The sequence below is a fragment of the Bos grunniens genome, chromosome 13, assembly GCF_055505025.1.
Source record: "Bos grunniens cultivar Pamir isolate PY7600 chromosome 13, Bosgru_T2T1.0, whole genome shotgun sequence".
Taxonomy (NCBI): Eukaryota; Metazoa; Chordata; class Mammalia; order Artiodactyla; family Bovidae; genus Bos; species Bos grunniens.
Window position 1 is genome coordinate 11,332,591 of NC_141177.1, and position 13,030 is coordinate 11,345,620.

General features: G+C 57.0%; 1 protein-coding gene across 2 annotated transcripts in view; it reads right to left on the bottom strand.

Moving 5' to 3' along the window:
* Positions 1-714: 714 nt before the first annotated feature.
* MYBL2 (MYB proto-oncogene like 2) overlaps positions 715-13,030 on the bottom strand; it is a 35,787-nt gene continuing 23,471 nt past the window's right edge. For both annotated transcript variants that reach the window (XM_086331718.1, XM_086331717.1), the window contains 8 exons: positions 11,337-11,624; positions 8,104-8,514; positions 7,554-7,693; positions 6,151-6,250; positions 4,708-4,821; positions 3,234-3,326; positions 1,820-1,969; positions 715-1,230 (listed from right to left, as the gene is read on the bottom strand). In XM_086331718.1, the coding sequence (XP_086187844.1) occupies positions 1,102-1,230; positions 1,820-1,969; positions 3,234-3,326; positions 4,708-4,821; positions 6,151-6,250; positions 7,554-7,693; positions 8,104-8,514; positions 11,337-11,624 (1,425 nt within the window). In that variant the 3' untranslated portion in view covers positions 715-1,101. The remainder of the gene's footprint in view (positions 1,231-1,819; positions 1,970-3,233; positions 3,327-4,707; positions 4,822-6,150; positions 6,251-7,553; positions 7,694-8,103; positions 8,515-11,336; positions 11,625-13,030) is intronic.

Consider the following 13,030-nt stretch of genomic DNA (forward strand, 5'->3'; position numbering starts at 1 on the left):
ACTCCTCTTTAGAGGATGGCGACCCCAGGCAAGACGACCTGCCCTCAAGTCTCCCTGGGGAACCAGAGGCACTGAAGCAGGTTGTGGATACCAGCCTGCCCCCAACAGATTGTCCTGTGGTGAACTGAGGTCCCAGCCCCCAGGGATGGCCAAAGGCCCCATCCGAGGGATCCCACTGCTGGAAACATTGCTCCTCAATTTAGACCTTCTCAGACCTGGGACCTGCCCCTTGTCTACCCAGCCCAGGACTCTTCCCAGCTTACAAGCCAAGGGCCACAGTCTGCGCGCTGGGCCATGACGAGGGATGGCCAGAGCCCAGGCTGGAGCTGCTACCACGGTCTTGCGAAGTTAGGACCACTGTGGCCAGGTTCCACCCAGCTGATGGTTACTCCTGCTTTACCAGCCCGATCTGGAAGTGGGGCTCATCATAGGCCAGTCCAGCCCCCTACAGCAGAGGCCCACCACTGTCCCACCTTCCCCCAACCCCACCCAACAGCCAAGAGACCTCGGAGCCTTCAGTCGCTTGGATGCAGAGAAAACTGCCTCTTGGCACCCTGGCTTCCCAGGGGCAATAGGGTCCAGAGCACCAGGCCTGGGCTGTGCAGACAAGGTGGCACTCTTAGGATGGGGGTCAGGTCCCCCCATCCCTCAGGGCCCTAAGGACAGTCACCAGGGAACCACAAGCGGGATTCAGGAGGAAGGTGGAGACCAGAGTCCAGGAGAAAGACAACTTTTATTCTTTCAAGAAAATGCACCAACAAGTTGAAGGAAGGAGCACGCTGGTAAGGTAGGTCCCCTGTCCTAAACAGAGGTCTGAGATGAGGCCAGGCCTGACCAGGGCTCAGGACTGTGGCACTCAGGGAGGGCCAGGCCAGCTCAGAGGTGGGACTTTGTTCTGTTAGCACCAGGAACTGCCCGCAGCTGCAGCCGGGCTCGGAGACAGGACAGCAGGTGGGCCTGCCTGTCCCCCCCTGAGCAGTCTGGGAGGGGCTGGTGGCAGCAGGCTCCCTGCAGGCGGTCTGAGTGTGATTCTCACTCACAGCCCAGAATCGGCCCCCAGCCCCCTGTAAACATGAGAACGGGCTCGTGACTGCCAAGCCCCTAAGACAAGATGAGGGTCCGAGACGTGTGACTGGGCTTCAGGCGACCCAGGAGCTGCCGGGCTTTCTCCTGCATGAAGAGCTGGTCCCTGGTGCCCCCACAGGCCACCGTCTTCCAGGCGCTGGTCATCTGGGAGGAGGAAAGGGGGTTACCATCAAGGCAGCGGCCAGGGCTCCTAGGGAAGCCTGGAGACCCTGGTTGGGGAGGGGTGGGGACGTTTTCTATCATGCTCCCTGCCTGTAGAAGTCACAATCTGCTCACCGCACCTTCCTGGTGGACCTGGGGAGTTAGTGCCATCTCTAGGCATCCTCAGGGATAGAGCAAGGAGACTGGACCAGAGCATGAGCCCCCACCCTCCCCTGTGCCCACCATGTGGACAGCACCCGCGGGAGGAAAAAAGCTATAACTCTGCAGGCTGGAGAGCAGCAGAGAGGGGCTGACACCTGCAGATGGCTGGGGAAACAGGCAGGGGATCCCTGCCTTCAAAGACAAAGTCACGGAGATCTGTCTTAATTACGAGTGAGACCACATCATGAAGGAGCGGCTTTGCGGAGCGGGATCCCTGGTACCCAGGTCCCCCGCGGGAGCGGCATCTGGACAGAGACGTGAAGCCCATGTTCATCAGTCAGCAGAGCCACTGGAGGGCATCAGGCAGAAGCCGGTGCAAGGCCCTGGGGTGTGGAGGGTGCGGAGCGAGGCCCTGAGGGGCAGCACTCACGGGGGCAGGGGTGGCAAAGTGGCCCCGGGGCTTCGGGGCCGCTGGCTTCTCGGGCTTGGCCTGCAGGAAGCCCTCGTTCAGCAGGCTGCTGTCCTCTCTGCTGCCCGATGGGGTGAGGCCCGAGGAGCCCGCTGCGAGGATGCTGGTTGGCTGAAAGCAAAACCAAGTCAGAGGCTCAGCGTTTTGCCACAGGCTTTCTGTGGGAAGGAGAACACAGAAGAGCAGGCACATCCCAGCACCACCACCTCCAGGAGATCTGGGCAGGAGGTGATACTTCTCTGAGCCTCAGCTTCCGCTTCACTTAAAGATGAAGTAGGAAAACAGCTAGCAAGTGCCTGTTTCAGAGCCTGGCACCTGATGAACACCCAGGAACCCAGGTTCCTTTTACATGAAGCTGGTTCTTCCCCATCTCAGGTGGAGATGAAGGTGTTCCGGCTTCTCCAGGGACCAGAAGCACCCATGGGGACACAGGTGCCTGAGTCAACCAGCACTCACGGGGGACCTAGTCAAGGCAGCCCCAGGCCTGGGCAGCCTCCCAGACAGGCCTTTACTCTCGAAACAGCCTGCTGGGCTCAGCGTCCTTGTTATAGGCAAGAACCTGAGGCACAGGCAGCTCAAGAGACGCCAGAGACTAGGCCCTCCGCTCCACATCCTCTGCATTTAACCACTTGACCTGGTTTTTTTTCTTCCCGCTAGTTATTTCACTCGCCCAAGGGTCTGTCTGGAGGGCACCAAGTTTCCAGCCTGGCGTGGATGCCTCATTAGACGGAGCTTTCTCTGCCAGGACTTGAGAGTGGCAGGTGGTCCTGTAGGAGCTGCCAGGCAATTATCTGTCTCGTGGGCCTTTCCACAGCCCTCACTGTCTGCTACCAGCCACCAGCGAAAAACAAGCTCACCTCACTGCCTGCTGCAAGGGATCGACTGCCTGGCATGGTTTTTGGGGCCCAGGCTCTGTGGAAGCAGCAGCCCCCTCTGGAGGTTGGCCTGGGAATAGGGCAGCATCCATGCCAGGGTAGAGGTGCCCCGATCACCTGGCAGGGCCCCAAGGCACCTCATTGATCGTCTCCGGGGTCTTCCCTAGCAGTTCAATACAAGGGAAGGTGCTGGGGACTCAGAAAACACACATGCCCAACAAGTTCTAGCAATCAGCTCTTGCCAACCGAACCTTCTGTGAAGGACCAGAGCAGGGCCGCCTGGATTGACCAGTGGGGAATGCCCAGTGCCACCTGCCCCCTTCCTCCCCGCTGAGCCCGGCACAGGGAAGCCCCGCTGACTCCACCCCCAGGGCTCCCCAGGCTGAAGGGCTCCAGAGGCGCAGGCCCCCCAGGGAGACTCCATACTCTCAGCCTCCTGCAGCTGGATGGGGCGTAGGGGCTGGCCTCACAGGATGGCTTCTCTCCCAGACCCGACCAACCTTGGGCAGCGTGGACATCATCAGCTTCACGTCCTCATCCACAATGTCGAGAGCCAGGGACTTGCGAACTTTCTTAATGGGGCTTCGCCGCATCTGGGGGAGGTGGTGGTCAGGGCACACGCCTGAATTCCCGTCACCCCAGTGCCCGATGACGCTGGCCTCGGCTGCCCTGGGCCAGAGCCAGGCCCTGGTGCAGGGAGCCCTTGAGCAGGCCCGGCAGGAGAGGATCTTCTGGGGGAGCCGCGGGGCCCAGGACACTGGCCCCGTCGTAGACTCTGTCCCCAGGGCAGACTGTCCTGCCAGACGCTCACCAGGTATGGAGGATACCAATGCCACCTCCACCCAACCTCAGCCCCAAGGGGACCAAGTGCAGCCCGAGTCTCTACCACACTAAACACTCACCCACACAGCCAAGTCACAACTGGAACACCCACCAGCCGGGGAGCTACACACAACCCCGTGGGACACAGGCTGTTATGGGCATGTCCAGCCCCCAAGTCCTGTGCCCTGTGCCTCCTATAAGCAGATCAGGGGGCGGCTCCGACCCCAAGGAGGGCCTCTGAGACTGACACCTGTCCCCCAACTCAGCCCTGTGCCCCCAACAGGTGACACCCCTGCTGGGAACCACCCTCAGACACAGAGAGGCCGGGGAGGGCCCCAGTCACACTCTGCCCACACACCCGGGGCCCAGCTGGAGGGTCCCCTCCCAGCCTTGCCGCCCACCCTCCCCACCCACCACCACTCTGGCCCACTCCCGCCTTCCCTTCTCCCTAGAGGAGAGCCCCTGGGAAGAAAGGGGCTTCAAAACAGGGGACACAGAGCCGCCTGCGGTCAGGAAACCACGTGGGCTGGGGGCGGGACAGGCTGTCCAGCGCAGCCCGGCCTCCGCACCCGGGCGTCGAGCAGTATCCCCACCCGCTCCCCACCTCACCTGAGCCGGCTGACCCCACCTCCTCACGCTGCACCAACATCCGGATGGTGAAATCCTCTTTGCCTTTTCTGTCCCCAAATGCTGCCTGTACTGAGTCACTGGGGGTGTCTGCCATTTCTGCCCACTGAACTCCAGGAGTGAGCCTCTGGCTCTTAACCACCACTCTACACACCCCGCCTGGCCCAGAGCCCGCTTCAGGAGGGTCCAAACAACGCGGAATAACTGAGGCACCAGTTCAAGGGGACAGGGAAGGGTGGCAGGCAGCTGCGCCAGCCAGTTTCATGGACCCCCAGGCTACAGGAATGGACGGCCGCCCCTGCCCTGCTGCCCCCTGGTGCCTGTTCCCCAGCAGCCCCCTGCCCGCTGCCTGTTCCCCGGCCACCCCCCATCCCACTGCCTGTTCCCCGGCTGCCCCCCGCTCCCCTGTGCCTGTTCCCTGGCCGCCCCCCACCCCGCTGCCTGTTCCCTGGCCGCCCCCGCCCCCCTGCCCCTAGTGCCTGTTCCCCAGCCCTGCCACCCGCAGTGCGTTCCCCAGCTGCTCACCCCGGCCTTCCTCTTCTGCTTCTCGGGCCTCACTTCATCCTCAATGATGAGCTCGATGCCAGCCTCGGAGCGCAGCACCTCCTTCAAGTCCTCCTCCAGGTGGGGGGTCTGGGGCTGCGGGTGGGGATGGCTAGGGTGAGGCTCCGCGCCCAGGCCAGAGGAGTCGCGCTGAGGCTGCTCATGGGGGCGGCGGGGCAGACCCGGCTGCACCTCTGCTGCCCTGGGTGATGCAGGAGGCGGCCTGGAGCCGGGACGCTGGCCTCACACACGGTGTTCATGGCCATTAACCGTCCTGCCTGGGACACTGGCCTCAGCTCCCTGAGGGCTGAGGGCACTCCACTTCATCACAGCCACCCTCACTCAGCCCGAGGAACCAGCTGGCATCCTCCACTGGGTACAAACGGAGGCTGAGAGCACGAGAGCCCAGCCCAGGGTCACACAGCTGTGAGCTTAGAACCTGGACGCACTCAGAGCCCAAACTCCTCCACGCCTTGGCCCCACGCTAACAGAGGTGTTGGTTCCACGTCCCTTTCTTGGGCCTGGGCGCTCAGGTGGCAGAGGCCAGCGGGTGTAGGGCACAGTGAACCCAGAGAAGTCACTCTAAAAGCCCCCGTGTACTTGAACTGTCGCTGCCAAGGTTGGACTTGCCCTCTTGGATGTCCCAAGAGCACACAGACGTTTCAGTATCTGGGAGCTGAGTCCAAGTCAGGAAAGGGCCGGGCTGACTGTGCCTGGCCTGGGGCAACTCCGCCAGCTCCAAGCGAGGATGGGGAGACCACGGCCCCCCACCTGTGCCCCACGTGGTGAGCCAGGAGGGGAGCTCACTGCAGGGATTCTTCTCCATGACCTGCCTTTCTCCCACCTGCGGCTGGGTTCTCAGAAACAGCCTGCTTCAGAAAACCCGGGGTGCCAGCCCTCTCTTTTGCCCTGGGGTAAAGCAGGATCTTTTCACGAACTAGGAGTTGGGGGAAAAGGGCCGTCCTCACACTGTGGGGAAAGCAACCCAGGAGATGTCTCCATACTGCCCAGCTGCCTCCAGCCCACCGATGGGCAGCTAGTCAACAGGCTTAGGCGTGACGAGCAATTCGCCACTTTCCTCAACCAGCTTGCAGCGCCCCCGTAAGTCCTTCTCCATCCCAACGCCTGCCCGCGTTCTGCCTGGTACAGCCACGAGCTGAGTATTCGGTCACTTTGGACGTCAGCCTCCACCACCCCCGGTTCCACCAGGACGCCGCCGTGGATCCAGCACCAGCCAGGACCGCCCGCATGGTGGTTGCTCTGGAGACATCTGGCAAGCTGGTAACTCACTGTAACAGGGGGCCCTGTTTATCAAACTAGGGAATCGCAACTTCTCAGGGCAGTCGGGAGACGCTAATGGGATCTCAGAAGGACAGGGCGAGTGATCATCAACAGCTGGAGGACTGGCCCGGCCACACCACCTACCAGGGGCTTTAGTGGTCCGTACTTCTCGAGGGCGTTCTTGAACGGGGTGGGCGTGTGGGGAGTGTTGTCCATGGAGTACTTCTGATCTGGGGTTACAAACCTGCCAGGCATGGAGAAGGAGACTGGGCGATGGCACTGGGGGGCTCTGCCGTGGGCTGCCCCTGACTCCCATACCCCCAACTGACCTTTGGCCTCAGCGGCAGAAAGGCAGCCCCCAGACGTGGTCTCTTCCCATCCCATCTGCCCGCCCGCCCACCCACCTCCCCATCTGCAAGGGGAGTTCCGGGGGCAGAGAGGAAGGGCCATCCTCAAAAATAGCAAAGAACAGGAAGAGCCTGAGGGAGTCCAAGAGACCCGAATGGGTGGAAGAATGGCTGAAGATGTTGCCGTCACTAGGATTTTCCATAAAACAAGGCGGCCTGTGGCCAGACTGCAACCCCAGCAGGAGAAGAGGCAGGCGAGGAAGACGAGGGGCCAGGAAGACCACACCCCTCCCGGTCTCTCCGGAGAAGCAGCTACTCCATTTGCGGTGCCAGCTGTCTGTTTAAGAGCTTAGATTTGAAGACCAATACTTTTACTTGACTGGAGAATCATTTCTCATGAAACCTATCTATGTTAAATTTTAGATCCATTGTTGAAAGACTGATTTCTGACCAAGGGATCCATACAGCTTATCTGAAATTACCTATCATTATGAGAACTAAAATTCCTGAGCAGATCCCTGAATTACAGCTTGACTCCTGAAATATAAATAGCAACGCTTCTCCCCCACCCAGCAAATGTAATGAGCTGAAGACCAGTTAAGCAACTCTACCTGGAATTCAAGAGTCATGATGATACAAGGAAGAAAACTTATTGTGAAAACACCTCCACAGAAGCAGGGAAGCCACCTGTACAGGCCTGAAGGTGGAACACAGCCGTCCCTCCTGAGCACCAGAAAATGGAGAGAACTGGGGGGCCTTGTGTCCTTCCCGCAGAGCTGCTCAAGCACAGGGATCTGCACTCGGAACTTACAGAAATGATGCAAACATTACATTTTTCATGGCAAGGTGGACTCTCCACATTTCTAATCTCTGAATTTAGAAAACCATCAAATAAAAAAAATAAAAAAGAGGAATTCCCTGGTGGCCAGTGGTTAGGACTCTGCACTTTGCGGAGGGCACAGGTTTAATCCCTGGTTGGGGACTATGTTCCCGCAAGCCATGTGGCCAAAAGAACAAAATAAGAAAAAAAAAAAAAAAGAATTAAAACAAAAATGAAGCCCCAGACTACACTGATGAAGGAGGTGTGATGACCAGGAGGAGGCTGCCTTCATGAAACAAGAGTCCCAGGTGTTTTCCCAAGGCATCCCTCGCCCAGGGAGCCGGTCTCTGCTGGGGGTGCAGGGGCAGGCCCGCACTCACGCAGCGTGTTTCTGGTGCAGGGGCGTCTTGTCCCGGTGCAGCGGCGTGGTGACCACCACCTTCTGGCTGCACACAGGGGTGGATGTTAGCGAAGGGCTCTCCAGTTCCAGTGTGTCCTGTTTATTCCAGAAGTTCAAAAACTGCCAGGAAGACAAAGGAAACCAGACGAGGCGATGAGCTCAGGGCCGGAGAGCAAAGGCCAGGACAGATATGCAAGTCCATGTGGACCCTTGGCTTGGCGTCGCCCAATCCTCCCTTTACCAGCCTGACGGGAGGTCCATCTCCCACCCTCATGTGCTGCTGGCCGTGAACTTAAGGCAAAGCAAGCTGGCTGTCTGAGGGCAGCTTCTTTTCAGAAGGAAAAAAAAAAAGTAGCTCTGAAATGGTCTTCCTAAGCTTCATGAGGGCAGGGCCAGACCTGGTTTGGGGTCCCATGTCCCCAGCACTGGGCACACGGCCTTGCACACAGCAGACACCCAGAGGATGGCCTGTACTGGGCAGGGGGGCCGACACCCGCCCCCAGTGAGCAGTCGGGGTGGGGTGCACACACCTGGGAGGGAGAGAAGGGCAGGGTCTTGACGGGGGTGCTCTTCGGGGTGAGGCTGTTGCAGGAGTCCAGGAAGGACAGGCTGGCGCTGTTCTCCGTGACGGGGGACAGGGCGACACGCCGCTTCCTCTGCCGCTTGAGCACAGAGGGCGGTGTGCCCATGCCCGAGCCCCCCACGTCGGTGCTGGGGGAGATGGGGATCAGCTCGCCCCGGCTGCTGCGGCTCAGGTCGGAGATGGTGTGGCCGTCGAGGCGGTACTCGGTCACGCTGGGCGCGGCAGCAGCAGCCGGCCGGGGCGGCGCGGGCTGCTGCTGCCAGGCTTGGGGCTGCCCCGGGCTGCCCACGAGGCTGCCCTCGGCTGACGGCTCCTCGGGGAGGTCAAACTTACTCAGGTCACACCACGCGTCAGGGTCCTGCCCGGAGACGGGGGTGGGGTTAGGAGTAACTGGCTTTCCCAGTGGTCGATAAACCACAGGGCTCATGTGCCACTGGAAAATATCAGAGTGTCAAGGATGATCCCACAGGGACCCCCTGGCGGCCCCATGGTTAAAACTCCACGCTTCCACTGCAGGGGCCACAGGTTCGATCCCTGGTCAAGGAACCAAGATCCCACATGCCATGCGGCACAACCAACAACAAAAAAACCCGATTCCACAGCCCAGGAACAATCGCCCGTAACTCTTCCTTGCCTTTCCTCAAAGATTCTTCTATGTCTGCATATCTGTATTTGTAAACATAACTGAAATCCTATCATGCACACGGCTGCTTGCTGTTATTAAAAAAAAATGTGCTAAGCATTTTTAAGATACACAAAAAGCACCAAGAAAAATACAAAGAAAATTCATATGCCCATCAAGAAGCCTAAGAAATAAAACCTTACCACTAAAGCTCCAGGTCTATCTGGCAAACCTCTGCCTGTAGGTAGGAAACCACTGCCGAAATTAAGTACTGATCATCTTTATGCATTTCTTTATCAATTAACACGTGTCCCTAAATAGTTAGTATTTTCAATGTTCCTAACTTTAATACAAATAATTTCTATTTTGCTTCTTTTTCCATTTAAAATTTCTGTAGAGCTGGAACAATGCAGGCACCTCATTCTATTCCCAAAGTTTAGTGTTTACCATCAGTAGACTTTAGTTGTTGTTATAGCAAAAACATTAACTTTTATAATAATTTTTACAGCCAAAAACTGTTCTATCATTTGAATATATGTTATTCAGTCCCCTTCTGTTGGACATTTGGGTTCTTCCTCTTAATTCTTAAAGATTAAAAACAGATGTTCTTTATGAACATCTTGGACATAAACCTTCTGTTTCTTGACAGACACCTGGACGTGAAGACCTGGGCCCAAGGCCATGAGCAGGATGAAGGGTCTCCATCTGCCAGGCACGTTCCCAGACAGGAGGCAGCCCTGGGCTCCATGAGCCTGTACATCATGGCACCTCACTGGGTGCTTCAGCTAAATTGTGTCCACCCTCTAGCCACCCTGCTGAGGGAGTATGACCCTCTCCCTCTCAACCCAAGGCAGCAAACTCAGAGAGGGTAAGGTCACTAAGTTCCCAGAGTAATTCTGGGAGGAACGCTTAGGTCCTTTCTGCCTTTGTCCAGTTAATGACAACCTAGCCCTAGGGCTTCTGGAGACAAAAGTCTCCACTTTGGTCCCTGGGCATCTGGCCCTGAATGGACATGGACCCCAGTGGTGATTTCTGGTCCCTAGGGCTCGCAGGAGCCTGGCAAGTTCATTCCTGAAGGTGGAGGGCAGCTCAGGGAAGTGCTGACTCCAGAGCCACCTCCCAGCATGGAACGCCAACCTTGCAGGGGCCCCTGGAATTCACGGCATCCAACAGGCCCGAGCACACGTGCCGAGGACTGGCCTGGGGGACGGATGGCAGTGTTTCTGCAGCTACTCTGACCGCCCATTAGTCACTGAAGGTCATCGTGGAGACAGCCCAAGCTCAGCACTCACCAGCTGTGTGACTCTGGATAAGCCTCCTAACCTGTCTGAGGTTGAGCTGAGTCCACCACCCAACCCCCTTCACAGGCTGTTAAAGGACCGAGAGCGCAGACAGGCAGGAAGTAGCGAGCCTGGCGCGTGGCAGGCGCGCAGGGTTAGAAACCAGCCTCCCAGAAGGAGCCCCAGGACCGGGACGTGACAGGTGCCTGAGAGGAGTCTGAGGATGGCCCGAGGCAAGCCGGTGAGGCTCCAGCAGGGCGGGCAGCGCTCTCAGCTGGCCCTCGGTGGCCCCGGGCGGACCGAGGGCGGTCTGCTGAACAGACTGCCACACACAGCTAACTCTGAGATCCATTCTGGTAGAGGAGACACCAGAGATCCTGCCACTGTGGCAAGAGGGGAAACCCAGAGCCAGAGGGTCTGAGCAGGCAGCCCCCTGAGACCGACTTCACAGTCTAAGCCCTCACTGGGCAGGCCACTGGGCACGATGGTTAAGACCTCAGCACCTTACTCGCTGTACCTTGGGTACACTATCTGATCTCTCTGAGCCTCATCTACAAAAACACAGAAAAGACACCCCTCCCAAGATACCATGTGGACCACAGGTGAAGCCCACAGCCTGACATTTAGCAGATGTTCAATGAACAGCATCATTATCCTCAGCTAATAAGAGGAAGCCTAAGTGGGAAGGCTTGTGTGGGCACTGCCCACTGAACCCCTCTGCCCCCCAGTCACCAGCCTCTTGCCCACCACCTCCTGAAATCCACTCCACGCCTCAGGCCTGGCGGACAGAGCTGTGAAGTCACACCAAGAAGCACAGCCCCCCCCAGAGCCCCTCCCCAAGGGGCATAGCCCACAGCCAGTGTGGCTCAGGGGCGGCTCTCCCTGAGTAACCAGGACATACACACGGCCGCAGCCCCAAACCCCCGCCCTTCCCGGAGTCCTCTCCAGGAAACCTGACCGTCAGCGCTACCATGAACACCAGTGCTCTGCGGTGCTGCTGTGGACTCCACACCCTCCCCATCCCCCGAGGACTCTGTCCCTCACTTCCGCTGGGGAGCATGCCCTACCACCCCGGGCTTTACGAGTGAGTCAGGAGCTCCCTGAAGACAGGGATGTCAGCCACTCTCTTGGGGCTGCCAGGCCCTGGCCAGGCGCTCAGCATTGGCTCAGCCACGTCAGCGAGACGATAAGCAGACAGAAGGACGTCTGTCTAGGGGGACAAGTGCTCCCTGACAGGGGTGCTCAGGGCCCACTGGGAAGTCCCGTGACCAACATTACCGACTCGATCAAGTCCAGGGCTTCTGAGAGGCCGGACTCTACAGCCGGGATGAGGAGGTTGGCAGCCTCCACCACCCACTTGTAGGGCAGGCTGGTCTCTGGCGAGGAGCCTTCCTGGTCTTCACGCTTGGGGAAGTCCTCCAGGGGCTCTGGGGTCCGCACTCCATCCGGCTCCGCGGGGACGGGCTCCTGCTCCTGGGCGGGGGCGGCCGCTGTGATCTCCTCCTCGCTGCTCTCCTCTTCCTTCAGGGCAGGGAATGCCGGGGGCCAGCTGGTCACGACACTTCCCTGGGGACACAGGGCATGCAGTTTGGGTTTCCCATTATGAGATACAAACTGTGTCATGTTTCAGCAAAAATGTACCACCTGAACCTTTTCGGAAGCCTATCAACCTTAGCACTTGGTAAGGAAACTCAAGTGAACCCAAACTGAAAGACGGTCTACAACACAACTAAGCAGAGACATCACTTTTCCGACAAAGGTCAGCTTAGTCAAAAACTATAGTTTTTCCAGCAGTCAGGTATGGATGTGAGAGTTGGACCATAAAGAAGGCTGAGTGCTGAAGAATTGATGCTTTTGAACTGTGGAGTTAGAGAAGACTCTTGGGAGTCCTCTGGACAGCAAGGAGATCATACTAGTCAATCCTAAAGGAAAGCAACCCTGAATTTTCATTGGAAGGACTGATAGAGAAGCTGAAGCTCCAATACTTTGCCCACCTGATGCGAAGAGACAATTCACTGATGCTGGGGAAGACTGAGGGCAAGAAGAGAAGAGGGCGGCAGAGGATGAGATGGTTGGATGGCATCACCGACTCAACAGACATGAACTTGAGCAAATTCTGGGATAGTGAAGGGCAGGGAAGCCTGGCGTGCTACAGTCCATGGGGGTGTAGATTCAGACACAACTTAGCAGCTCAACAACAACAAAGCCTAACCTTGTACTTCAAAAGTATCAGTACCATGAAAGGCTAAAGGGAATGAAAGAGACAGGACAACAAAACAGTGTCTAATCCTTGACTGGATCATGGGCAGGAAAAAAATGGAATCTGGATGGAAGATTAGTTAAAATTCCAAGTAGTTAAATTCCAAGTGTGTACTGAAGGTACACTGGTGAATGTCCTTATTCTTAGGAAATACAACTCAGGTATTAAGGGATGAAAGGCACAATGTATGGAACCGACTCTCACATAGCTCAGGTTGAAAAATATATATGCACATAGAGAAAGATAAAGCAAATCTGACCAATGTTAAAAATTAATGAACCCAGTAAAGGGTACAGGAGAGCACTCTTCTTGCAACTTTTTTGTATGTTTAGTATTATTTCAAAACGAAGGTTTGAAAAAGGAATGGATACTAATTTTGTGACAGGAAAAGAAAAAAGAAATAGAGGAAGATCGTTTGTGGCAATAGCTCTCCTGGCAGAATCTGGAAACAAGCTTTGACATGTTGACCTGACAGCCCGAGGAGCCTTGAACACAGCACACATGAGGCTCCCAGTGGCTAAGACTACACTCCCAACGCAGGGGCAGAAGTTCAATCCCTGGTTGGGGAACTAAGATCTTGCAGGCTGCACAGTGTGGCTAAAATAGAATAAATAAAATAAAATATTAATTAAAAAAAGAGAAAATGGTCAACCTCACTAGTAAAAGAAATGTAAGTGAAGCAATGGTACTGCACAATTGCTCATAAAACTGG